We start from the raw sequence: 21,690 nt of genomic DNA on the forward strand, positions 1-21,690 counted from the left end.
CAGAGCTGTATGAATATATTTTTTAAAAGGCATTATGCACAATACATTACATTAACAATTATACTCTTAGAAAATACTTTTATCCAAAATGACTTAAACACAATTCGGCCCAACAATATTTGTAATATGTAATGCCAGGTTTATTAGACAACTATTATGAAGCAAGCTAGAGAAGAAGAGAAATGCAGAGAAGACACAAAAGGTTTGTGAGTGTGTTATACCCTACAGTATGTATCGCTTTCTAACAAGCCTTATTTGTTTAAACGTTCTGCTGTAAAATGAAATCTTGCTCATCAAAATAAATGCGCATGAAGACAATACTACCTGGATTAAGATGAAAGTTGTCTCAGTCAATAATGCTATATTTGTGATGGGCTTGTCTCCATGGTGACAGTCAGCGGGTGCAAGAGTCAAACTGACTTTTTACAGCCTGCATCTCATTTTTTCCACATTTAAGATCAAGTAAACAACCCTAATGGTTTCCCTGTCAGGTTTACCAAAGCGAGCGCACCTTAACGTCAGACTACAAAAGTCTTCACAACAAGCCACAGACATTATAATCATATAATCATGTTTGCATTGATTCATCCTGTACCAAATGCTTAATATTCACATTTGTTTTTGAGAAGGTACCAGAACATTCCAGAAGAGTGAAATGTGAGCTGTTAATGTTACTAACTGGAGTTCAGATGAAAGCGTGTTGACAAGACACAGGGGATAAGAAATCACTCGTGGCCTTTCATGGGTGAGATGCCATGCTCAAGGCTAGTCGCCCTGATACCTGTATAACAGCATTACAGAGACAGAGGACTAGCATTATTTGAGCCAGCTCTCTGCAATTAAAAGAGCCAGTCTTTCACTCAAGGTTTGCTATTGCTAGATTAATAGAGCCGAGTTATGTGATTTATGCTCTGGCTGGAGTCTGTTTTGACAGAACTTAAAATGCGATGACATGGCCTGTAGGTAATACTTGTTATGGTCTAGGAATGTAAAGCCGTAACCTTTTTCTCATAGTTCAGACTGCCCTGAAGATATATGCATTGTAGTAAGGTATAAAAACAATTGTACCTACCTAAAACATTTCATCTTTAAGCATATTCAATTTTTTCATCTTTCTCATTCAAGTATCATTTTATACTGAGAATGATTTACTGCACATCTAGATGAAAAGTTGTGCATTATTTGTTTTCTTTGAAACTTATAAAACACATAACCTATTATTTTCAGCTGGGATAGTCCAAGAGACATTCCGACGAGCTCAGCCATAAAAGAGTTTTTTGAATAGACTATTAAAACTGCTCATCAACTGCTATTTAACTGCTATTAAAACAAGTCACATCAGTGTCTGACAAACATGGAGTTGTTTTGCTCAAAGGTCCACCAATGCTGATTACACAAGCAGTACAGGAGGGCAAGAGAGCCCTCCTAAACATGTAAAAGAAGGGAAAATGCAGTTTACAGAGATTAGGAAAGGGACATTTTGGTTTCACCTTAGAGAGGAACTTACAAAGTAAATTTTTTTTTAGTGCTTTCGACAAGTACTAACACAGTGCAGGAGTTCAAACGTTCCCAGGTGAGTTCACAGAGGCTGTTGTCCATGTTACTCTATCCTGATAAATCTGACCCCATCAAAGGATTTGGACATTCTAAACATAGTTAAGGAATTTACCCTGCCTTATTATTATGAATGGGATAACATATTCAAAAATTTTAAAACAATGTCGTTTCATGATTCCATGTTCTTAAAACTTAAAACTTATATATATGACTACACTAAAGATACCGATTGTCTTAACAGTGTTTGTCTGCCCCCCTCTGGTTAATTTCAGAGAATGCATGGAATGCAGGCTTGTAGTACACTATGATGGAAAAACATACATTACAATTTATTATAAAGTAAATTGTGAGACTGAATTCACAATTCAGAAAATCTGAATTCAAGAGGTTACTTTGATGGTGCGCTACCGTTCAAAAGTTTGGGGTCAGATTTTTTTTTTTTTTTTGTCTCTTATTCTGCACCTAGGCTGCATTTACTTGTTCAAAAATACACAATAACAGTACAATAATTTCTATTTTTTATATAGGCTATTTCTTATTATTATCATAGTTGTGCTGCTTAATATTTTTGTGGAAACTGATAGGCTACTTTTTTCTGAATTCTTTGAATAGAAAGTTTAAAAGAACATCAGATCTGCAATCTACCCCCACTCTGCTAAACAAGAGCTAGTCCAAAGTGCAACATTCTAGAAGGATATCCATGGCTATCTGTGGTTTATTCTATCCCTTTGACCTCTTCAAGTTTAAATAGACATGCAATTGCTTTTGATAAGCACTCTGAGGTCAGAAGCTGGAGGTTCAGTATAAGATCAAATCAAATCAAATCAAGTATATTTGTATAGCGCTTTTCACAATACAGACTGTATCAAAGCAGCTTCACAGTATTCAATTAAAATAAAATAATACAACAAGGTTTGTTTCTAGTGGAGTTTATTGATTGATAGAATAAAATTAAATATTCCCAAAATATCCCCAACTGAGCAAGCCAAAGGCAACAGTGGCAAGGAACCGAAAAAACTCCATCAAGTGGCCTAATGGTGTCCTAAAACTCCATCAGGTGACCTAATGGAGAAAAAAAAAACCTTGGGAGAACCCAGGCTCAGTCGGGGGCCAGTTCTCCTCTGGCATTTATGAACTAGAGGCCGGATTGTAGTTTGAACTGTAAGATTAACAATATTATATGAATGCCTGGCCGAAAAGATGCGCCTTTAATCTAGTTTTAAACTGGGAGAGCGAGTCCGAGCAACGAACACAGTATCAGGAAGACTATTCCAGAGTTTCGGAGCCAAATGTGAAAATGCTCTCCCTCCTTTGGTTGATCTGGATATCCTAGGTATGACCAAAAGCCTCGAATTTATTGATCTTAAAGAGCGCGATGGATTATAGGGCGATAGAAGATCCGTTAAATAGACTGGAGCTAAGCCGTTTAGGGCTTTATAAGTCAGTAGCAATACCTTGTAATTAATACGGAACTTTATAGGTAACCAATGCAGTGATGATAAAATCGGTGTTATATGATCATATTTTCTTGATCTAGTAAGAACTCTAGTGGCTGCATTTTGGACTAACTGTAGCTTGTTTATTGAGGATGCAGGACAACCAGCTAATAAAGCATTACAGTAATCTAGTCTCGAGGTCATGAATGCATGAACTTTTCTGCATCAGAAACTGATAGCATATTACGTAGCTTAGCAATGTTTCTAAGGTGGAAAAAGGCTGTTTTTGTAACATACGAAATATGTTTTTCAAAAGACAGGTTACAATCGAGTATAACACCCAGGTCTTTTACTGTAGAGGATAAAGTAACAGGACATCCTACGATGTCAAAGTTGTATTGTGAGAGGTTCTATGGGCGGTTTTTTGAACCGATAAGTATTACCTCTGTCTTGTCTGGATTTAATAAAAGAAAATTACGCGTCATCCAATCTTTTATATCTTTAACACACTCTGTCAATTTGGATAATTTAGCGTTTTCATCCGGCCGTGATGAAATATATATTTGAGTGTCATCAGCATAACAATGGAAACTAATTCCATGTTTCCTTATAATATTTCCAAGTGGCATCATATATATTGAGAATAATAGAGGGCCTAACACAGATCCCTGCGGCACTCCATAGTTTACTGGAATTATGATCGATTTTTCTCCATTTAAATAGACAAAATGGTAGCGGTCTGATAAATATGATCTAAACCAGCTTAATGCTTGTCCTTGAACACCAGTATAATTTTGTAGTCGATCTAAGAGTATTGTATGGTCTATAGTATCGAACACAGCACTTAGATCAAGTAAAACTAGTATTGAGATACAGCCTTGGTCAGAAGCTAAAAGTAAATCATTTGTGATTTTAACGAGCGCAGTTTCAGTGCTATGATGCGGCCTGAATCCTGACTGAAACTTTTCATAGATATCATTTTCTTGCAAGAAAGAGCCCAGTTGAGTGGACACAACTTTTTCTAGTATTTTAGACATAAATGGAAGATTTGAAATGGGTCTATAATTTGCTAGATTATTATGATCTAATTGTGGTTTCTTAATGAGAGGTTTTATAACTGCCCTTTAAATGTTCTTGGAACATGACCTAAAGATAAAGATGAGTTAATAATATTGAGAAGAGGCTCTTCCACTACAGGTAACACTTCTTTCAGTAGTTTAGTTGGTATAGGATCTAATAAACATGTTGTTGTTTTAGAAGAAGTGATAAGTTTATTTAACTCTTTTTGTTCTATAGTTGTAAAGCACTGTAATTGTTCTTGCGGGGTGATAATTGAGGCTGAATTATAAGGTGCGATTGAGGATTGAACGTTTACAATTGTGGTTCTGATGTTTTCTATTTTCTCAGTGAAAAAGTTAATGAAATCATTACTACTAAACTGTAACGGGATATTTTGTTTGGGTGACGTCTGTTTATTTGTTAGTCTAGCCACGGTGTTAAATAAAAACCTAGGATTGTTTTGGTTATTTTCTATTAGTTTGCGGAGGTGCTCAGCCCTGGCCGCTTTTAGGGCCTTTTTATAACGTGACATACTGTCTTTCCACGTGATTCTAAAGACCTCTAAATTAGTTTGTTTCCATTTACGCTCTAAATTACGGGTTTCTCTCTTTAGAACATGCGTAGTATTATTGTATAATGGTGCTTTAATTTTCTCTCTGACCTTTTTTAATTTAATGGGTGCAACAACATCCAATTTTCTAGAGAGAATGGTGCTCATAGTGCTAGTTAGTTCTTCTAGTTCATCTGTTTGTTTGGGTTCAGGCAGCAGCTGAGACAGATTAGATAAGCAATTTGAGAAATTATCTATGGTGGATGGAAGGATTGTTCTGCCTGGTCGATAACGCGGCGCAGCATGACATATTACAGCAGTACGTAATATGCAAGTTACCAAGTAATGGTCAGTGACATCATCACTTTGTGGAATGATATCTATATCGGTTGGATCGGTTCCACATGATATAATTAAATCGAGTGTGTGATTAAGACGATGAGTTGGTCCGATGACGTTTTGCTTGACCCCAAAGGAATTTAATAAATCTATAAACGAAGCCCCTAACGCATCATTTGAATTATCTACGTGTATGTTAAAATCTCCAACAATTAATGCTTTATCTACATTGACCAATAGATCTGAGAGAAAATCTGCAAACTCTTTTAGGAAATCAGCGTAAGGCCCAGGCGGTCTATATACGGTAGCCAAGGCTAGAGATAATATGGATTTTTAATATGGAAAAACAACCCTATCGCGACGTTTCGGTATTTATAATACCTTCTTCAGGCAGGCTTGTTGTAAATTTGGACAAAGAATAAAAGAAAAAGAAGATGTATTATATATTTATACAATAATATGATATTCTATAATATATATGATATATTTCTCTAATAAATTGGTTTTAAATAAGTTCTTTTTTTGAATTGCAATAGGCTACTGCTATGAAGGACTAAAAATGACAGAACGAAAAATAAATAAATAAATAAATAAAAGTAGAAATAAATAAATAAATGCAGAAATAATAGTGAAAATAAATACATTTTGGTAATATAAATGGCTATTTCTGTATTTTTACATGTATTTATTTATTTATGTATGCATTTCTATATGTATTTATTTATGTATTTATACATTTATTTATATATTTATGTATTTATATATTTATTTATTTATATATTTATATATGTATTTATTTATACATTTATTTATTCCTACATTTATTTATTTCTGTATTTCCACATTTCTACATTTATTTATTTCTGTATTTCCACATTTCTACATTTATTTTTCCCTGCGCATGTATGCTAATTGACCAATGCCTAAACCACGCCCCCAAACGCGATGAGCCAATCACAGTACGCATAGCTAACCCAATACACTCGGACATTCTCTGCTTCCTCGTCCATTGCAATGCATTGCGGTTTTCAGTTTTCATTCGTTTTTATGTTTTTTCTTGTCATTTTGGCTTTTAAACAGCGTGTGTGTGTGATTTTGGTTGGGTGACAGTTGTAGGTTACAGTTTGACAAGAGTTTACAGTTTGACAAAAGCACAATGTTGTGTTTTACACAAATATAAGTAGGCTAAACACTTAGCAGTTTTAATTATGTCCTGTATGAACAAAATGGAGTATGTTTTTATGTTTCCACTGTTCGATCGCGCCCGCTCTCTGACACACACACACACAGACACACAAACACACATTCCAGCAATGCAATCTTGACATCGCAGCCTGTTCATTATTCTGCACACCAAACGCGAATAGAGCGTCAAATTCGCGCGTATCCGCGTCTAGTTCGACGCTTGAACATTTTGAATCCAAAGCGAATAGGACGCGCGTATAAAGCGAGCGTTTGAAGCGAAATAGCACCAAACTATAACGTTTACACTGTGAACTGTAACGTTAAATCTTTGTTCTGGAGCTGAAGCTTATCGACCTTCTCAACAATAAAATTATTAATATAACCCTCCAATGCATATTTAAGGCCCTTTTGGTGACATCGAGATGATATATAATCTTTCTGTCTCCAAAAAATCATCAATTGCCTCCTGTGAAATGTCTCCTACTGTGACAGCTGCCACAGCGCCTGTTACCGAATGTTGACTGTTTGTCCGAGTGAGTGGAGGGGGCGTGGTTAGCCATTGGTCAATTAGCATACATGCGCAGGGAAAAAGAAATGTAGACATGTGGAAATACAGAAATAAATAAATGTAGAAATGTGGCAATACAGAAATAAATAAATGTAGGAATAAATAAATGTATAAATAAATAAATACATATATAAATTTATAAATAAATAAATATATAAATACATAAATATATACATAAATGTATAAATACATAAATAAATACATATAGAAATGCATAAATAAATAAATAAATACATGTAAAAATACAGAAATAGCCATTTATATTACCAAAATGTATGTATTTTCACTATTATTTCTGCATTTATTTATTTATTTCTACTTTTATTTACTTATTTATTTATTTTTCGTTCTGTCATTTTTAGTCCTTCATATACTGCAGCGCGATCTTCGTTTCAGCACGTTCAGCTGAGTGTGAATGGGTGGGCGCACGCTGTAAAGTCCGTAAACTCGAGGGAATTACGAACATTTATTTGCCCGTGTGAATGAGCCACCAAAAACACAGACGTCAGGGGGTAATTTCTTAATTACAGAGGTCCAGGGGTAATACTAATCCCGTGCGAATAGGGCTTTACATGTCACTGTTTATAACACAGAGCGTTCATCCTTTGCTGGGACGCTTAAAAAAAATATATTGGGGGCAAATATTAAGAGTATACCCACTTCTCCAGGCACCACTACATCACTGATTACCCTCATGTCGTTCAAAACCCGTAAGACTTTCATTCATCTCTGGAACACAAATGAGGATCTTTTTAATGAAATCTGAGCAATTTATTCTGTCCCTCCATTCACAGCTACGCAACTACCACTTAGACGTCAAAAAGTAAAATAAAAAAATAAAAGCCTAAATTAAATCTGTTCATCATATAAAGTGACTAAACCGCTCAATTCATATGGATTAGATTTAAGATCTCTTTATAGCTTTTTGAAGTGTCAAAGTGGTAGCCTAGTTGTGTGGCTGTCAATAGAGAGTTGTCCTATTTCATTAAAAAGATCTTCATTTGTGTTCCGAAGATGAACGAAAAAGTCTTACGGGTTTGGAATGACATGAGGGTGAGTAATTAATGACAGAATTTCCCTTTTTGGGTGAACGATCCCTTTAAGCCGCCTTTCCACTATTTCTATCACACTCGCATGCCATACGAAGCATTTCGCCCCCTAGTGGCAGTCGCTTGGAACTTTCAAATTGGTCATGAAGCAGCAATTACCTTCCATATTAATGATTCTCACTTTGATTGCGCACATACCTTCGATTAAAATAAATACCATTTGGTTGGACTTCATTCAGTTTAGTCGAAAAAGATTTTAAAGCATTCAAAGCTTAAATTTGTTCAGAAAATTCAGCATACGCAACACAGCTCCCGTAGGCTACTACTCTCCATTGCTAATAAATGACTTCCGTTTGTGGTTTGTTTTTTGACAAGAGAAAAAGTAAACAACCCAAATTAAATGAGACATCTCGTTCGTGCAAACTGAATGAACACATCTCACATGAACTGTTGAATTCATCTTATGAGTTGGTCTATTAGTTCAGAACTAAGAGAGAAAGATGGCAGAAGAATTACGAATGTTAAAAACTATATTTATTACCCCTGACGGGAGCATTCAATAACCAATTCAATGACTCGCTCATTAAGTCGCCACCCACTGGTAGAAAGGGGCACTGAACAAATAGATTCGAGACATTTCCAAACTGCCCTACAGTGTACAACAGACAGGACTAACTGACACAGCACTGACTAGGGTGATTGCACGAGTTTGCGTGACAGCTTCCTGTGGCCTTGACTGGGAAGCATCCACGCCTTGTATCGCGACGCACGAAACACCGCCCGCCTCTCACTGGCACCCCCAAACGCAGGCTGTGATTGGGCAGTGCAAATGTCTCAACTCCCCTCGTCCACCGAGCACCGGTTGAGCACATTCTGTCACTTGCGCTAGCGTTAAATGGAGGAACGTCCCTGCGAAGGGGCAATCGGAGTATATATCAGTCATGGAGCAGAGAACGACCCTGATCGATCGAACATATCGGTAAACAATGATCAGAACCACAGTCAGTTCCAGAACGAGAAAACGCAGACGAAGAAAACAGGTTGGTGACCAGCAACGCTCATTGTTTTTCCCCTGACAAGCTTCAAATACATTTCGTAGTATGTTTGTTTACTGTAATACAGCTTGAGTTAAGTCAAACGCGGAGCATGTTTTACTGACGGAACTGTTTTAAATAGTTACATCCAGGGTTAGCCGCAAAGCTAACTAGCGTGAAGGGACATTGACCTTGTGCACCGGTCTTTCAGCACGCATTACACATTTCCCTGACTTATAATTCATTCGCAAACATACCTCTCAGTTTGGGCCGTTTTAAGGGGAACGTGTCCATCAGAGACCCAGAATAGCATGTTAGCTCTATCCTGGTGCTGCCACAGCAACATGAACCGGCTCCTGTGGAATGTTCCTGCTCGTAGCTTAAGCTTGTTCTGTTATTTCCTGTCCGCCATGATGGACGGCCAGATCTCACAAACTTCACCGCTGCCCGTTTTTCGTGCAAAACCGAATATTTTGGTGATACAAATCCGGAAACGTAGTCAGCTCTGTTAGCTTTTGTAGTCCGAGTCAGTATTAATGGTGTATGTTTGGCCAGCTTAACTCGAAACGCGGCCTATTGCTCTTTGACAGTCATGTGAGTGGGCCTGGCAGTGACTGCCTGGGCTCGCGCTCACAGCCGATTCGAACTCGACACCGAGTGGCCTGAATAGAACGCGTCGGAACATTCTATAACACTACGAATACAAACGTTCTAAAAGTGTAACGTTAAACAGATGCAGCCGGGAAATCCTATACATTAAACGCATAGGCTTGTATATTTACAGCATGTAGTGATAAAATAATACAATTTCTGTTATTTTTATATTAAAGGGCATTTTCTGACCCTGTTTAACCTGTCCTGTGTATGACTGTATGCAACGTCTCGAATAGCTCATGGCGCCTTGCGACGAAGGCTGCCAACTCTAGAACCCTCATATTTTCTATTTCAAACGAAGTGACATACAGCTTTATTGTGTCCATAGTGACCTATAACTGTAAGCATATGTGTTCAAACGCACCGCAAGCGTACGTTAGCTGGGTTAACTTTTGATATTAAGCCATTTGGAGGTTCTGCTGGCTATTTGTGACATGTAAAAGGTCTCACAGGAGTACACCGCTACACATCGCCAAAACTGTTTATATTTGATGGATAAAAACGCCTTGTGTGTTTTATAGACCCTTTTGAAATATGTCGTTGCAGCTGTCACTTCACAAAATCGTTATAACGTATAAACAATCACAGCTACCTGCGGCTAATCATTCAGGCTGGCCACTTAGCATGCTAAGCTAGCTGATGACTTGGCCAGTTTGTTGACCGAATACGCACAGATAGTCAAGTCGTTCAATCTAAACAGAGTAAAATTGGTCTTTAAAACAACATAGCTAAACAGTTTTGTAAATTATTTCATGGAGTATAAACGTTGCTGACTGCCATGTTGCGATTAAACAACCCACCTCAACTAACGTTACTGTGACTTTGCCACACAAATGAGAGCTCACGTCAGGCATGAAATGTGTTAAAGGGATTTAAGGTGTATTCAGCTCAGTGTTTTTCATTAATTTCGGCATTTTAAGACATGTACATCAATGCTGGGGAACTACCCAAATATGACTGAGTACTCCATTTTGACACGTCATACCTCCGGTTAAAAATAGGGCGATGGCAGATTTGAGCCGGCCGATGAAAGCACACTTGCATGGACTACTCTCTTCACGCCTCATATTTTCAGCCTCAAAGGACAGATGTCGTGCAGACCCATTTTAGATTTCAAACCTTTTTTTACCGCATTAATGTATTACAACATTGATTTGAGTGTTGCATTGTCCTGCTAACTTGTTGGTCCAACTTGTTTACATAAACTGTACGAAGACATATTTTCTCCTGTGTGAATTAATTTGAATCTGTATACCAGGTTGCCAGCCCAGAATGGTATTGTTACTGTCTTAAGTTCCTCTGAGGGCATTCCTTGAGCTGCCATAAATAGTTTCCACAGAAATCATGAACTCAAGCAGACCTTGCTATACACTTGCCTGACAAAGAACATCTATTTATTTTATTCCAAGGACCCCCATGTATACATACCTGTTTATTCTGTTTGAAAATAGTAAGCGAGTGAAAACTTATATTGTACATTGTCATGTTGTGTATATGCATTTCCACAGAACTTTCACTTATGTTTCAATCCAAATGTTTTTATAGCGCTTAGTCATACAAAAGATTCTATTTGAAAAATAGATTTGAACTTAAATGTTTTCAACATTGATGAAAAAAAAAATGTTTCTTGAGCAGCAAATCAGCATATTAGAATGATTTCTGAAGGATCGTGTGACACAGAAGACTGGAGTAAAGATGCTGAAAATTCAACTTTGCCATCACAGGAATAAATTACAGCTTATAAAACAGTTATTTTAAATTGTAATAATATTTCAAATGTATATTTGATCCGAGAAATGCAGCCTTGGTGAAAGCCTATGGAGAGTCCCCATAAACCACATATTTAAGAGTGTGTGTGTGTTAGTGTACATTTTGAAAAAAAAAATATATATATATATATATTCTGACTAATTTTATGCAGACCCAATTTGAAAACCACTGATCTCTGTTTTCAGTTTATTGGCAGCAGTTTAATTTTAGAAACTTGCTCTGTTCAGAAGATGTGGGATTTATGGCTATCAAATCACAGATATTCCAGCAGTTGAGTCATTTTAAACTGGCTTTAATTGGAAGTACACTGAATACTCTGCAAGTGAGCTTGTCATCTGCCTGACCCTGGCTTGGTTCAACTGAGCATACCTAGTCTAAATATTCCTTGGTCTTATGCAAACATTGACTAGACTTGACCTGTTCTCTTACTGGAACTTGAGATCTGATCTGGATATTTGCCAAAAAATGCTGGTTCTGTAGATCAATTGATGCAAATGTGCTGTTTGCATTCCACTTGTTTATTGCTTTTTTTCTCTTCTCTGTACAGAAAATGGCAAAATAAATGGAACTTTGAAGGAGGGAGAGGTGACTCCCATTTCCTTTAACCCTGACAGCTCCCTGCACCCTGCAAACGGCAATGGCGACAGACACGTGCTAGACATTAACTTGAAACAGAAGCCCACTCGACGGGCCTTCACCACTGACTCAACTGGGGACAGAAAAAGTAGAAACACTAGCAGAAACAGAATGGACTTCAAAAATGACAAGTCCTCAGAGTTGAACACACTTGAGGGCAAAAAAGAGGCTTTGGCTTCTCTGAACGGTGTGGTGTCGCTCAACTCTGTATCACTTACCAACGGTTACCCTTGCAAACCCGGGGCTGACAATGATGGCAGTGGCTCCGAGAGTGGATACACTACTCCCAAGAAGCGCCGGGCCCAGAGGAATGGCAAATCCGGGGACAATGTGACTGCTCCTGCCCAGGGAAAAGCCATGCAGCAGGGCGGCAAACAAGACCACGTAGCTGTGGCACCGGAGTCTGCCTCTGGCTCTCAGGTGGAGAGTGGCAGAGCCGGCTCAAAAGCCGAGCTGCACCCAAAAGCCAAGGATCCACCTGCCTCTGCCACCCCACCTCCTCTGCCGGTGGCTGAACTTCAGCGCAAGAACTTGGACAGCAAAGCAGCTGGCAAACGGTTTGAGGATCGCTCCAGCAAGGTTAAGGTGGCTACCTCCACCAAAGAGGACTCATGGACCTTGTTCAAGCCTCCGCCTGTCTTTCCTGTGGACAATAGTAGCGCTAAGATTGTGCCTAAGATCAGTTATGCAAGTAAAGTGAAGGAGAACCTCAATAAGACTGCCCAAGCTGGCGGGGAGGCTCTTACTCCTGCTCCCCAGGTGCCTGGGAGACCACCACAGGTCCCTATGTCTGCGGTGAAAACCATCACCTCTGCTAGCTTTACCAACGGTCCTCTGCCGGGGGAAGGGAATGGCTGTCCCCTGCCTGGCCCCCATTTCAGCTCTGGTCCTCTGCTAGCGACCCCAGCTGTTGCCGCTGAGAATGTAGCATCACCCCCTGGTAGCGGCACTACGGCCATCGGAAGTTCCATCACCTCTGTGGCTGAGCCCAGGAAGCCCAGCCTGTTCGTTTACCCCGTCACCCCCTCCAATATGCAACTCTCACTCCCTAGTGGCCGCCAAGCTGATCCCCCTGCTGTTGCGACAAATCAGAAGTCTCTGGGGGACATTTTTCAGAATCAGTGGGGCTTGTCCTTTATCAACGAGCCTAGCGCTGGACCAGAGGGCGTGGCATGCTGCTCGAACGGAAAGGACGTGCCAGTAGAGGTGAGCTTTCAGGGAGGCTGTCCTGCTACAGTGGCCACTCAGACCTCCAGTACCTCTCAGAGACCGGATCAACCACCCTTCCCCAAGGCTCACGAGCCAGATAAACGGACTAACGCTCAGAATCTTAGTCGAGGTGTGAGCGGCGGTGCCACGGCAGCAAGCAGGGCCGTACCCGAGATGCCTGTCTTTAGCTTGGATGCTCAGAGAGATGAGACTGGGGTTCATGGTGCAATAGTGTTTTGTTCTTCCTCTAAGGACATTTGTGCTGAGCTGCCTCCCACCTCCCCAGCTGCACCCAAGGTGGCTTTGACCAAGGAGCAGGGCCATACTAAGGGCTTTGACCGGAGGTCTAGTTGGGGATCATTTGATCTAAAAGCTGCTGTATATTATCACACTAAAGGTAAGTCACTATTTTATCCTCTTGCTAAGTACTTTCACTTGTATTACAAGTATATTCTTTATTATGAACAGTGTTGGGTGTAATGCATTACTAAGTAATTAATGTAATTTAATTACTTTTCCCTTCAAAAAGTAAAGTAAGAGATTACTCTTTAAAGGTTAGTTCACCCAAAAATAAATATCATCCAATAATTTACTCACCCTCAAGCCATCATAGGTGTATATGACTTTCTTCTTTTAGCCAAACACAACTGGAGTCATATCAAAAAATATCCTGGCTTTTCCAGGCTTTATGATGGGAGTTAATAGTAACTGAGATCAATGCCCAAAAAAGCGCATCCATCCATCCATCCATCCATCCATTCATAGTGCTCCAGGTGGTTAATAAGGGCCTTCTGAAGCGAAGTGATGTGTTTTTGTAAGAAAAATATCCATATTTATAACTTTATAAAATGTAATTACTAGCTTGTGGTAATGTCCGTCCGCACATTCACGAGAGAGTCAAGTTCTGGCGTATGACGTAGGATGTAGGAGTAGAGTAAGGTTTAGGTGAGAGTAGATGCCTCGCGTGGTTCAAACAAATAGGGCTGGGCAACAAACTCAAGCTCCTCTGACATTTCTCTTTAAAAAAAATCTCGTTTTAGACTTCTAATTCATGACCGGTGTTTTATTTTTACTCTTCGGCTGAAACTCGACTTGCGTACAAAAATGCATCGCTTCGCTTTGAAGGACTTTATTAACCCCCGGAAGCCGTATGAATTACTTTTATGATGGATGGGAGTAGGCCTGTCGCAATAATCAATATATCGACTAATCGCACAATAATTGTACGTGATCTCAATAGTTTTTTAGTTACACAATATATCGCCTATTATCTTTATATAATGAATGTCACCAACAGCGGTGCTCTGGCAGTTCCTTCATACACAGAGCGGTCATCGACATGGTGAAAAGGGCGTCATTTGAGGCGTTACCGTGTTTTCCTGAAAACTACAGACTGTTTAGAAGAACTAGTCCAAATGCACTCGATTTCATCCACTGTTCCGCTGCAAATATAAACGTTAGAGCGCAAAATGGTGCACACTAAAGAAAAACAGTTTTAGCAGCAGATATGGCCTGTTGAAGCTTCTGTGTCTTTGTTCATATGGACATCTCCATAAGTGCCTTTTGTTCATTTGCAAGTGTGTTTTTAGGGCCCAAACACCGATGGTGTGAGGACCCTATTGGAATTGCTCCGTTTATTTCTACTTGTTACTTTGTACATTTTTTGACACTTAATTTCCGTGATCTGAGAAATTAAAAAGTTGTTATTTGAAAGTGTGTAGGCCTACTTGCATTGTTATGCTGTTACTGTATATTATGATAATATATTCAGTGGCATACAATGTTCTTAAAATGACAATAATATCGTTTATCGCAATTATTTCTGGGACAATATATCGCACAACAAAAAATAGTTATCGTGACAGGCCTAGATGGGTGTGCTGTTGTGGGCTTCAAAATCTCAGTTATTCACTCCCATTATAAAGCTTGGAAGAGCCAGGATATATTTTAATATATGGCTGAAAGAAGAAAGTCATATACACATAGAATGGCTTGAGGGTGAGTAAATTATGGGATAATTTTAATTTTTGAAAAGGGTGAACTAACCCTTCAATTACAGTTTCTCCTTATATAACTGCATTAAATACTGTATAGACTAGAACAATTCTACATCAGAATTGTACATCTAGTGATAAAATGTATGTTTTTAATGTAACTTTCTCCCTTTAAAGGTGCCCTAGAATTTGAAATTGAATTTATCTTGGCATAGTTAAATAACAAGAGTTCAGTACATGGACATGACATACAGTGAGACTCAAACACCATTGTTTTCTCCTTCCTATTTAAATCTCGTTTTTGAAAAACACCCCTGAAAAATAGGCGAATCTCCACATAACACCGACTGTGACGCAACAGTCGGGATCATTAATATGTACGCCTCCAAAAATTTGCATATGCCAGCCTGCGCCCTCCCGCTACTTTCACTTTTAAAAATTCATCATAACCGCGCGCGCGCGCGATCTGCTTGCAGTCGTCGAGATGGATGCATGTGTGGGGGAGAAATTTGGAGTTATCTGAAGAAAATATTGTGAAAGGCTTATTTGCTGCATGCATTTTCGTGTTGGATAGCCGCAAATGTGGAACTTCATCGCCGAGGAAGCACGCGGATAACTGTGGTAACAAAGCAGTTCTATCGAACAGTATTTTTCAAATGTAACACTGTTAAGTATGTGTGGTGTGCAGGGCGTGTTTGAACCCAAAATTGTCAGATGTAGGCTAGACGAAATTGCGTGGCAGATATAGTGTTGTAGCCGCGTCTGTTCGATTGGTGAAATGTGATAAGGCTACTCAGTTTTGTGGTAACGTTAGCCATGTTCTTCATGTATCGGCCTTTTGACAGCTTCGGCTGAAGTTGTCCTTGTGTTAATTGTCGTGTAATAACTTCTGTATGACCTGGCAATAAACATTTTTGTAATTGTGTGTGTCTATAATGTGATTGGCTAAACTTATTTTATTTCGGGTGCGGGTCGGGTGTCGGTTCTATTTTAAGCGGGTCGGGTGCGGATTTTAATTAGTGCTGCTGTCGGAAAACGGGTCGGATGCGGTTTGAAGCACTGCGGGTACGGGCGGGTGCGGATTTACAAAATCGGACCCGTGCAGGACTCTGATGTACGGTTGAACGCCTAATCTCTCCATTGTCACGCTGGACATCAGGGACCTGTTTGCTGTCACTCTGAGCTACTGTAATGAGCCCGCAGTGAAACAGCCAATCAGAGCAGAACTCCTCATTACTATTCATGACCCTTCCAAATAAGGTCAAAACAGACCATTTCATTCTAGGGCCAATTTCTAGGGTTGAAAATGGACCTGTAAAACCATATCTGGACATTTTAAATGCCCTTAAATAAGCCATACCCTCTATGTAGATATCAGAGACAAAATTAAAATATTATTTCAACACATTCTAGGGCACCTTTAAATACTTTGGTCAGTTCAAGAATAATTTATGCAATTTTATATTTATTTGAGAGAATTAAGAGTAGTTTCATGTCTATCCTTGTATTGTTCAACTGGTCAAGGTTAATATAGGATTTAGAAATTAGTGTAATACTTTTTTTTGAAGATGTAATTAAAAGCTAGTAATTAATTACTTTTTTAGAGTAACTTACCTAGCGCTAATTATGAATGTGTACTAGAGATGAATGTCTGATAACCAATATGCAGAAATTATTTTTAATTGTTTTATTTCTGATCATTAGACTACAATGATAAAACATTCATTTATTATATTTCACTAGTACTGATAATTGTTTATTTATGCCATTATACTATTGCAAAGTTGTTTGTCAAATTTATTTTCTTCTGTTTTTGATTGTCTGATTGTTAAAGTCAACATGAAATGAAAATTAATCCCATCTATTATGTAAATGCATGTCGTAGTTCTTACTGTGAACTATTTATCCATGCATAGTTTTCTTTTCTTTTTTTTTAAATTTGATCCCATAAATTTTAATTAAAATGTCATAAATTAATCTACCTGTGAAACGACAAACTTCTCTGGTGTCGTTTTGTCGGGCTTCTCTAATCATTTGGTCTGCTTTACCTTTTGTACAATCGACTGCAAGCTTGCATTCAGATCCGCCTCCCATATCTCAAAATTCAATCAACAACAGACCGATGGATCCCGCCCTACTTTTTTTTTTTTCTCTTGGATGTTCATCACAATTCAAAAGAAAAGGTCTGTCGTTTCATCGCGACTTTAAATTGGAAAAAAAAACGTGTTATCAGTTAGATAAATTGGTTTAGACTAGATCTTAAGAGTATGTTACTTAGCCTTCTCAAATTAGAATGTTACTTGTTACTCATGCACACAAAATGATACCGTGGGACTGAATATATATATATATATATATATGCAAATATTATGTCTGTCTGTTTATATATAGCAACAAAATAGCAGTATTTTGAAGCTTTCCTGTTAGTGTGAGTTGAAACGGCTCAGTTATTTAGTTCTTTCAAGTCAAATAAAAATGATAGATCTATTTTTACACTGAACTTTCATCTTTCTCTTCTTTGCAGAAATGGAATATATTTTGAATTTGCAAAAACAAGGTAAGCTTCCATTTACCTCTTGTGTTTGTTGACGTGGTTATAGACAATTCTTGCATCAGCATGTAATTAAACCCTTAAATGATTTAAATATTGAAACCCAGCGCCCCATCTGCTCACATCCCTTAAATATTTCCATATCATTTTGTTTGTGGTTTTTAAAGTTCCAAACTCTCACCTTTCTCACTTTTCCGTAGATCCAAATCGAGTAGTCCTCTACAGCGAGTCATGGGACGGACCTGCTCAGTGAAGCTGTGTCTGGACACTATATCTCAGATGAACACTGCTGCAAAAAGATGTGCTTGAGGAACCATGGTTGCTGCCTCTGAACATCCTGAATCAGAACCAATCCAATCTTAAGATGGTTTAGAAAGGACCTTGTTACCCGTTAACAGTCAAGGCTGAGCACAGAGGAACAGACGGGTTAGCTGGTTTTAGAATATTAGAACGGGATCTGTGGAACTCAACTCTAATGCGGTCTAGCGGATATGTTGCTGAAGACAATTTAAATGACTTTGGGGACATACAACTCACACATCAAACACTCATGATAACCCTGTCGTGACATTTGGTTGGGCGGAAGCTTCTCATTCGAGTACTCACGGACCTAAAGAGAGAAAAGCATGTCACCATGTGTCCCCTCTTGAATTCAAATAATCATGTAGACTCAAAGTGGTCACATCGAATTCATTTGGGCACAAAACCGAAGAGTGTCACTCTCCAGTGAATTAACATACTGTAGCCAGAGGAACTACATTGTGTGTTTTTTTTTTTTTTTTTTTTTTTTTTTTTTGAGATTCAGGGGAATCAAGCTCCATATATGTGTGGGGGGCAGTTAGTTCAAGCCTTTGGGATTAATTAATTGTCTTAATTTAATTGCTGGACAAGATTTGGTCAGTCCTGTTCGTGATGCATCTCCATTTCTTTTGTTTGTTTGTTTTTTTCTTCCTTCTTATACTTTTCATTGAAATACTTAAAAACTCCAAGGGCAGGTTATGAGGTACACTCGGAATGGGAAACCGTACGCCCTGTAGTGTGCATGTGCAGTATGCTGCTCTGTGTGTCCTCTATTGGAAGAGTTCAAAGTGCTATCGTTTAATAGTCTTATTGTCGTCTCTTCACGCTTCTGTCACCTGACAGCCGTTCGAGTCTCTTGCTCGTTGTGTGAGAGTGTGTAAACGGAGGGCAGAGATCATGCTATACTCTTTTCTCTTGAGTGTTTTATGTTTTTAATTTTTTAAGTAGCAGTTAGAACCCACAACTAATCGATAAGATGTGCCACACCACACAGTTGCTTTAACTTTAATGCTAATAAGGTACATTACGGATATTTTTTCGTTTTGGTTTAGTAATGTAGAGCTGCTCTTTGAAATGGAGAGCAATCGCTGGCAAACGATCTGGACTTTTTATTTTTGCTTGAGAGACTAGAAGCCCCTAGCTTTTTTTACTGAGCACCACAATCACACTTTTATGCTTTTAATTTCCGTTGTTTTAATTTGTTCCTGTTTTTCCATGCTTATTGGTTAAGTTTGTTACAGCACACATAAGCCTCATCAATAGAACCGCTGTTGACAGGAATTCTGCTGTTGTGTAAATGTTTCTGTTTCTAATGTCAGAAAATGCATTCTAAACTTAAAGTCTATCCTCTGCTTTATCATTTCACAGATTAATTGATTTATACGTAAGAATCAGTAGCACTTTATGTATTATGTTCTTGAATTGTATTTCCTTAAACATTGACATATCAGTACATATTTGAAATTCTAGTTATTAATCATAGGCTACTAACTTTAACCTCTACCTAAGGACTGTCGGTCCACAATCTCAAAAGAAATGTATACGAAACAAAATTAAAAAAAAAAAAAAAAGTGAAAAAGGAAATAAAATAAAAAGACACTCAGGTAGAATTAGGGCAGTGTTCTTCTATCTAACAAAAAAAATGCACCAACAGTGTTATTGCCAAAAACGAAATGAACGTCCCATGTTTGTACCAGCTGTTTTTTTGTTTTGTTTTTTTAAACTAACCTTTTGAGGGGTTTCATTTTTGACTGAAAGCCAATGTTTGCATCTTTACAGGTATCATTTGGCATCCATGTTTTCTGTACATGACCATGAAACACTGCCAGGTGAAAAGATTTAAGTACACATGGAAGAAGTTAACCACACTACGTATCTGTATGTCTTTCCTTTGCAAGAGTTTTCAGGTTTTAAATGCAGCATGTAAGGGTTTCCAATGTGGTCCGTCTTCTTCACGAAACGTGGGATGTTTTGCAATAGTTCTTAATCTGTTTCTGTTCTTGAGGTGTCTGAAGCCTGTTCAGTGTCTTAGTTCAAAAGATATTGGGGAAAAAGAACTCGAAACAGATGTAAGGTTGTTAAATTCTGCTTCATCTTCTCTAATTCCGTTTGGATTCCACTTAAAAGCTTTGTGCAATGTAGAGAAATCATGCGCTCGATAATTAGCTTGTTTCTTGGCTTTTTAGATGCACATCTCTTCATTGCTTCAATTGAGTTTTATTGTAGTTAGCTAAATTTTGTCTTTAAACGGCTCACATAGAGCTTTTTTTTTTTTTTTTGTATCCAAGGGATTTGCTTATGGAGTTTCTGATGTAAGCATAATTTATAACCATCTGTTATTAGATTAAGTTAATTATGAAATACCTCTGTGAACACATTGTCCCAGTATCCCTGTTTTCCCATTAAAGGGATTGTTCACATAAAAATGAAGATTCTGTCGTCATTTGCTCAAATATATGTTGTTCCAAACCTGCAAGACTAAGGTCTCATTGAGTGAAAGTCAATGGGGCAAAGTGCTGTTTTGGACCCCACTGACTTTCATTATATAGACACAACCAGTTTAAATGGGTTTGGAACCTGAGGGTGAGTAAATAATGGCATGATTATCATCATTTTTGGGTGAACTGTTCCCTTAACTCAGTTACATCTTTGTAAACGCTCTCAGCAGAATGAACTTAACCTGGTCTTTGTTTTCAAAACTCAACTCCAGGGTTCAAATGCACATATAGAGGTTCTATGCACAGAATGCAAACAGAACGAAGTTTATATTTTGGGGGGTTGCACATTAGCTTCATTTCCTCAATTTAAAATAAGCACTTACTACTCCACAAATGATATAATTGCAATATAAATTATTTACATAAATCTTAAATGGTGCCCCTTAGTGTTTAAAGCAATGACAGAACGTACGGATGGGAGAGAGGTACAGTGATCTTTAAATGGTGTGTTTGATTGCGAAATCTGTACCAAGAAAATGCATCGCTGTTGGCATATTCAAATTTCATGTGTTTTCTTGATGTATGAATGATTCTTGTCCTGTCCTGACAACTCAACTTATGCGTGTGGATGCATATGTGTGTTCGTGTGCAAGCATGTGTATTTGTCTTCATTCATGCGCTCAATTATATGCAAAGTTAATAATGTGAACTTTTCAAGTTCAGGGTGCCTGTGTTAAGCGATATATTAAACGGAATCACATCAGAACATGAAAAACTCTTGCTTTTATTTTGCCCCCGTCCCCACACCCCCATTACCCCCAACGATCTTCAGTTGTGCCATGTTTTGACTGTTAAAAGTTTGAATTAATATGTCATTTTTATGTTGCTCTCTCTGAATTTCCTAGTGGTCATGAAGAGGGGGTTACATTTTGTCTCAAGAATCTTTGTCACTGCTAATAAACTTGTTGAAAAAGTTATTGTTCTCTTAGTCTTCTTTTGAATTAGTTTACAGTGTAATTTGACTTAAATGTTTTTCCTGCTTAAAGAAAGGAATATTCAGTTCACTTAAACATCAGAATCTGTGGCCAATGTTGATTACCTCAAAAATTCATACAGATTACAGTGAGCACTTACAGTGGAAGTGAATGGGGTCAATTGGTAAATGTTTATCCTATACGTAAACCTATATAAAATTTTTTTATAGTTTTATAATTTTAATAAAATTGCTTACTAACAATTCCTGCATTTATATACATACATACATACATATGGCTCCATTTATTTCCATTGTAAATGCCTCACCGTAACCTTGAAAAGGGAAAAACTTATTTTTGTGGTAGGCCTAATCGTTATGCCGCCGC

The 21,690-nt window shown here is 38.1% G+C and overlaps 1 protein-coding gene across 1 annotated transcript; it reads left to right on the forward strand.

Annotated features, from left to right (window-relative positions):
* Nucleotides 1-7,934: 7,934 nt before the first annotated feature.
* Nucleotides 7,935-21,306, forward strand: nufip2 (nuclear FMR1 interacting protein 2). Its single transcript, XM_084126084.1, has 4 exons — nucleotides 7,935-8,783; nucleotides 11,749-13,443; nucleotides 17,565-17,597; nucleotides 17,792-21,306. The coding sequence occupies exons 1-4, from the start codon at nucleotides 8,639-8,641 to the stop codon at nucleotides 17,842-17,844; spliced, it is 1,926 nt and encodes a 641-aa protein (XP_083982210.1). The 5' UTR covers nucleotides 7,935-8,638; the 3' UTR covers nucleotides 17,845-21,306.
* Nucleotides 21,307-21,690: the final 384 nt, after the last annotated feature.

The sequence above is a fragment of the Abramis brama genome, assembly GCF_963993115.1.
Source record: "Abramis brama genome assembly, chromosome: 10".
NCBI lineage: Eukaryota > Metazoa > Chordata > Actinopteri > Cypriniformes > Leuciscidae > Abramis > Abramis brama.

Bases quoted from the DNA above. Each gene is read 5' to 3' on its own strand.
- nufip2 (XM_084126084.1), top strand. From the start codon at position 8,639: ATGGAGGAACGTCCCTGCGAAGGGGCAATCGGAGTATATATCAGTCAT. The intron at 13,444-17,564 runs GTAAGTCACTAT...TCTTCTTTGCAG, and splicing joins TGTATATTATCACACTAAAG to AAATGGAATATATTTTGAAT. The intron at 17,598-17,791 runs GTAAGCTTCCAT...ACTTTTCCGTAG, and splicing joins TTTGAATTTGCAAAAACAAG to ATCCAAATCGAGTAGTCCTC.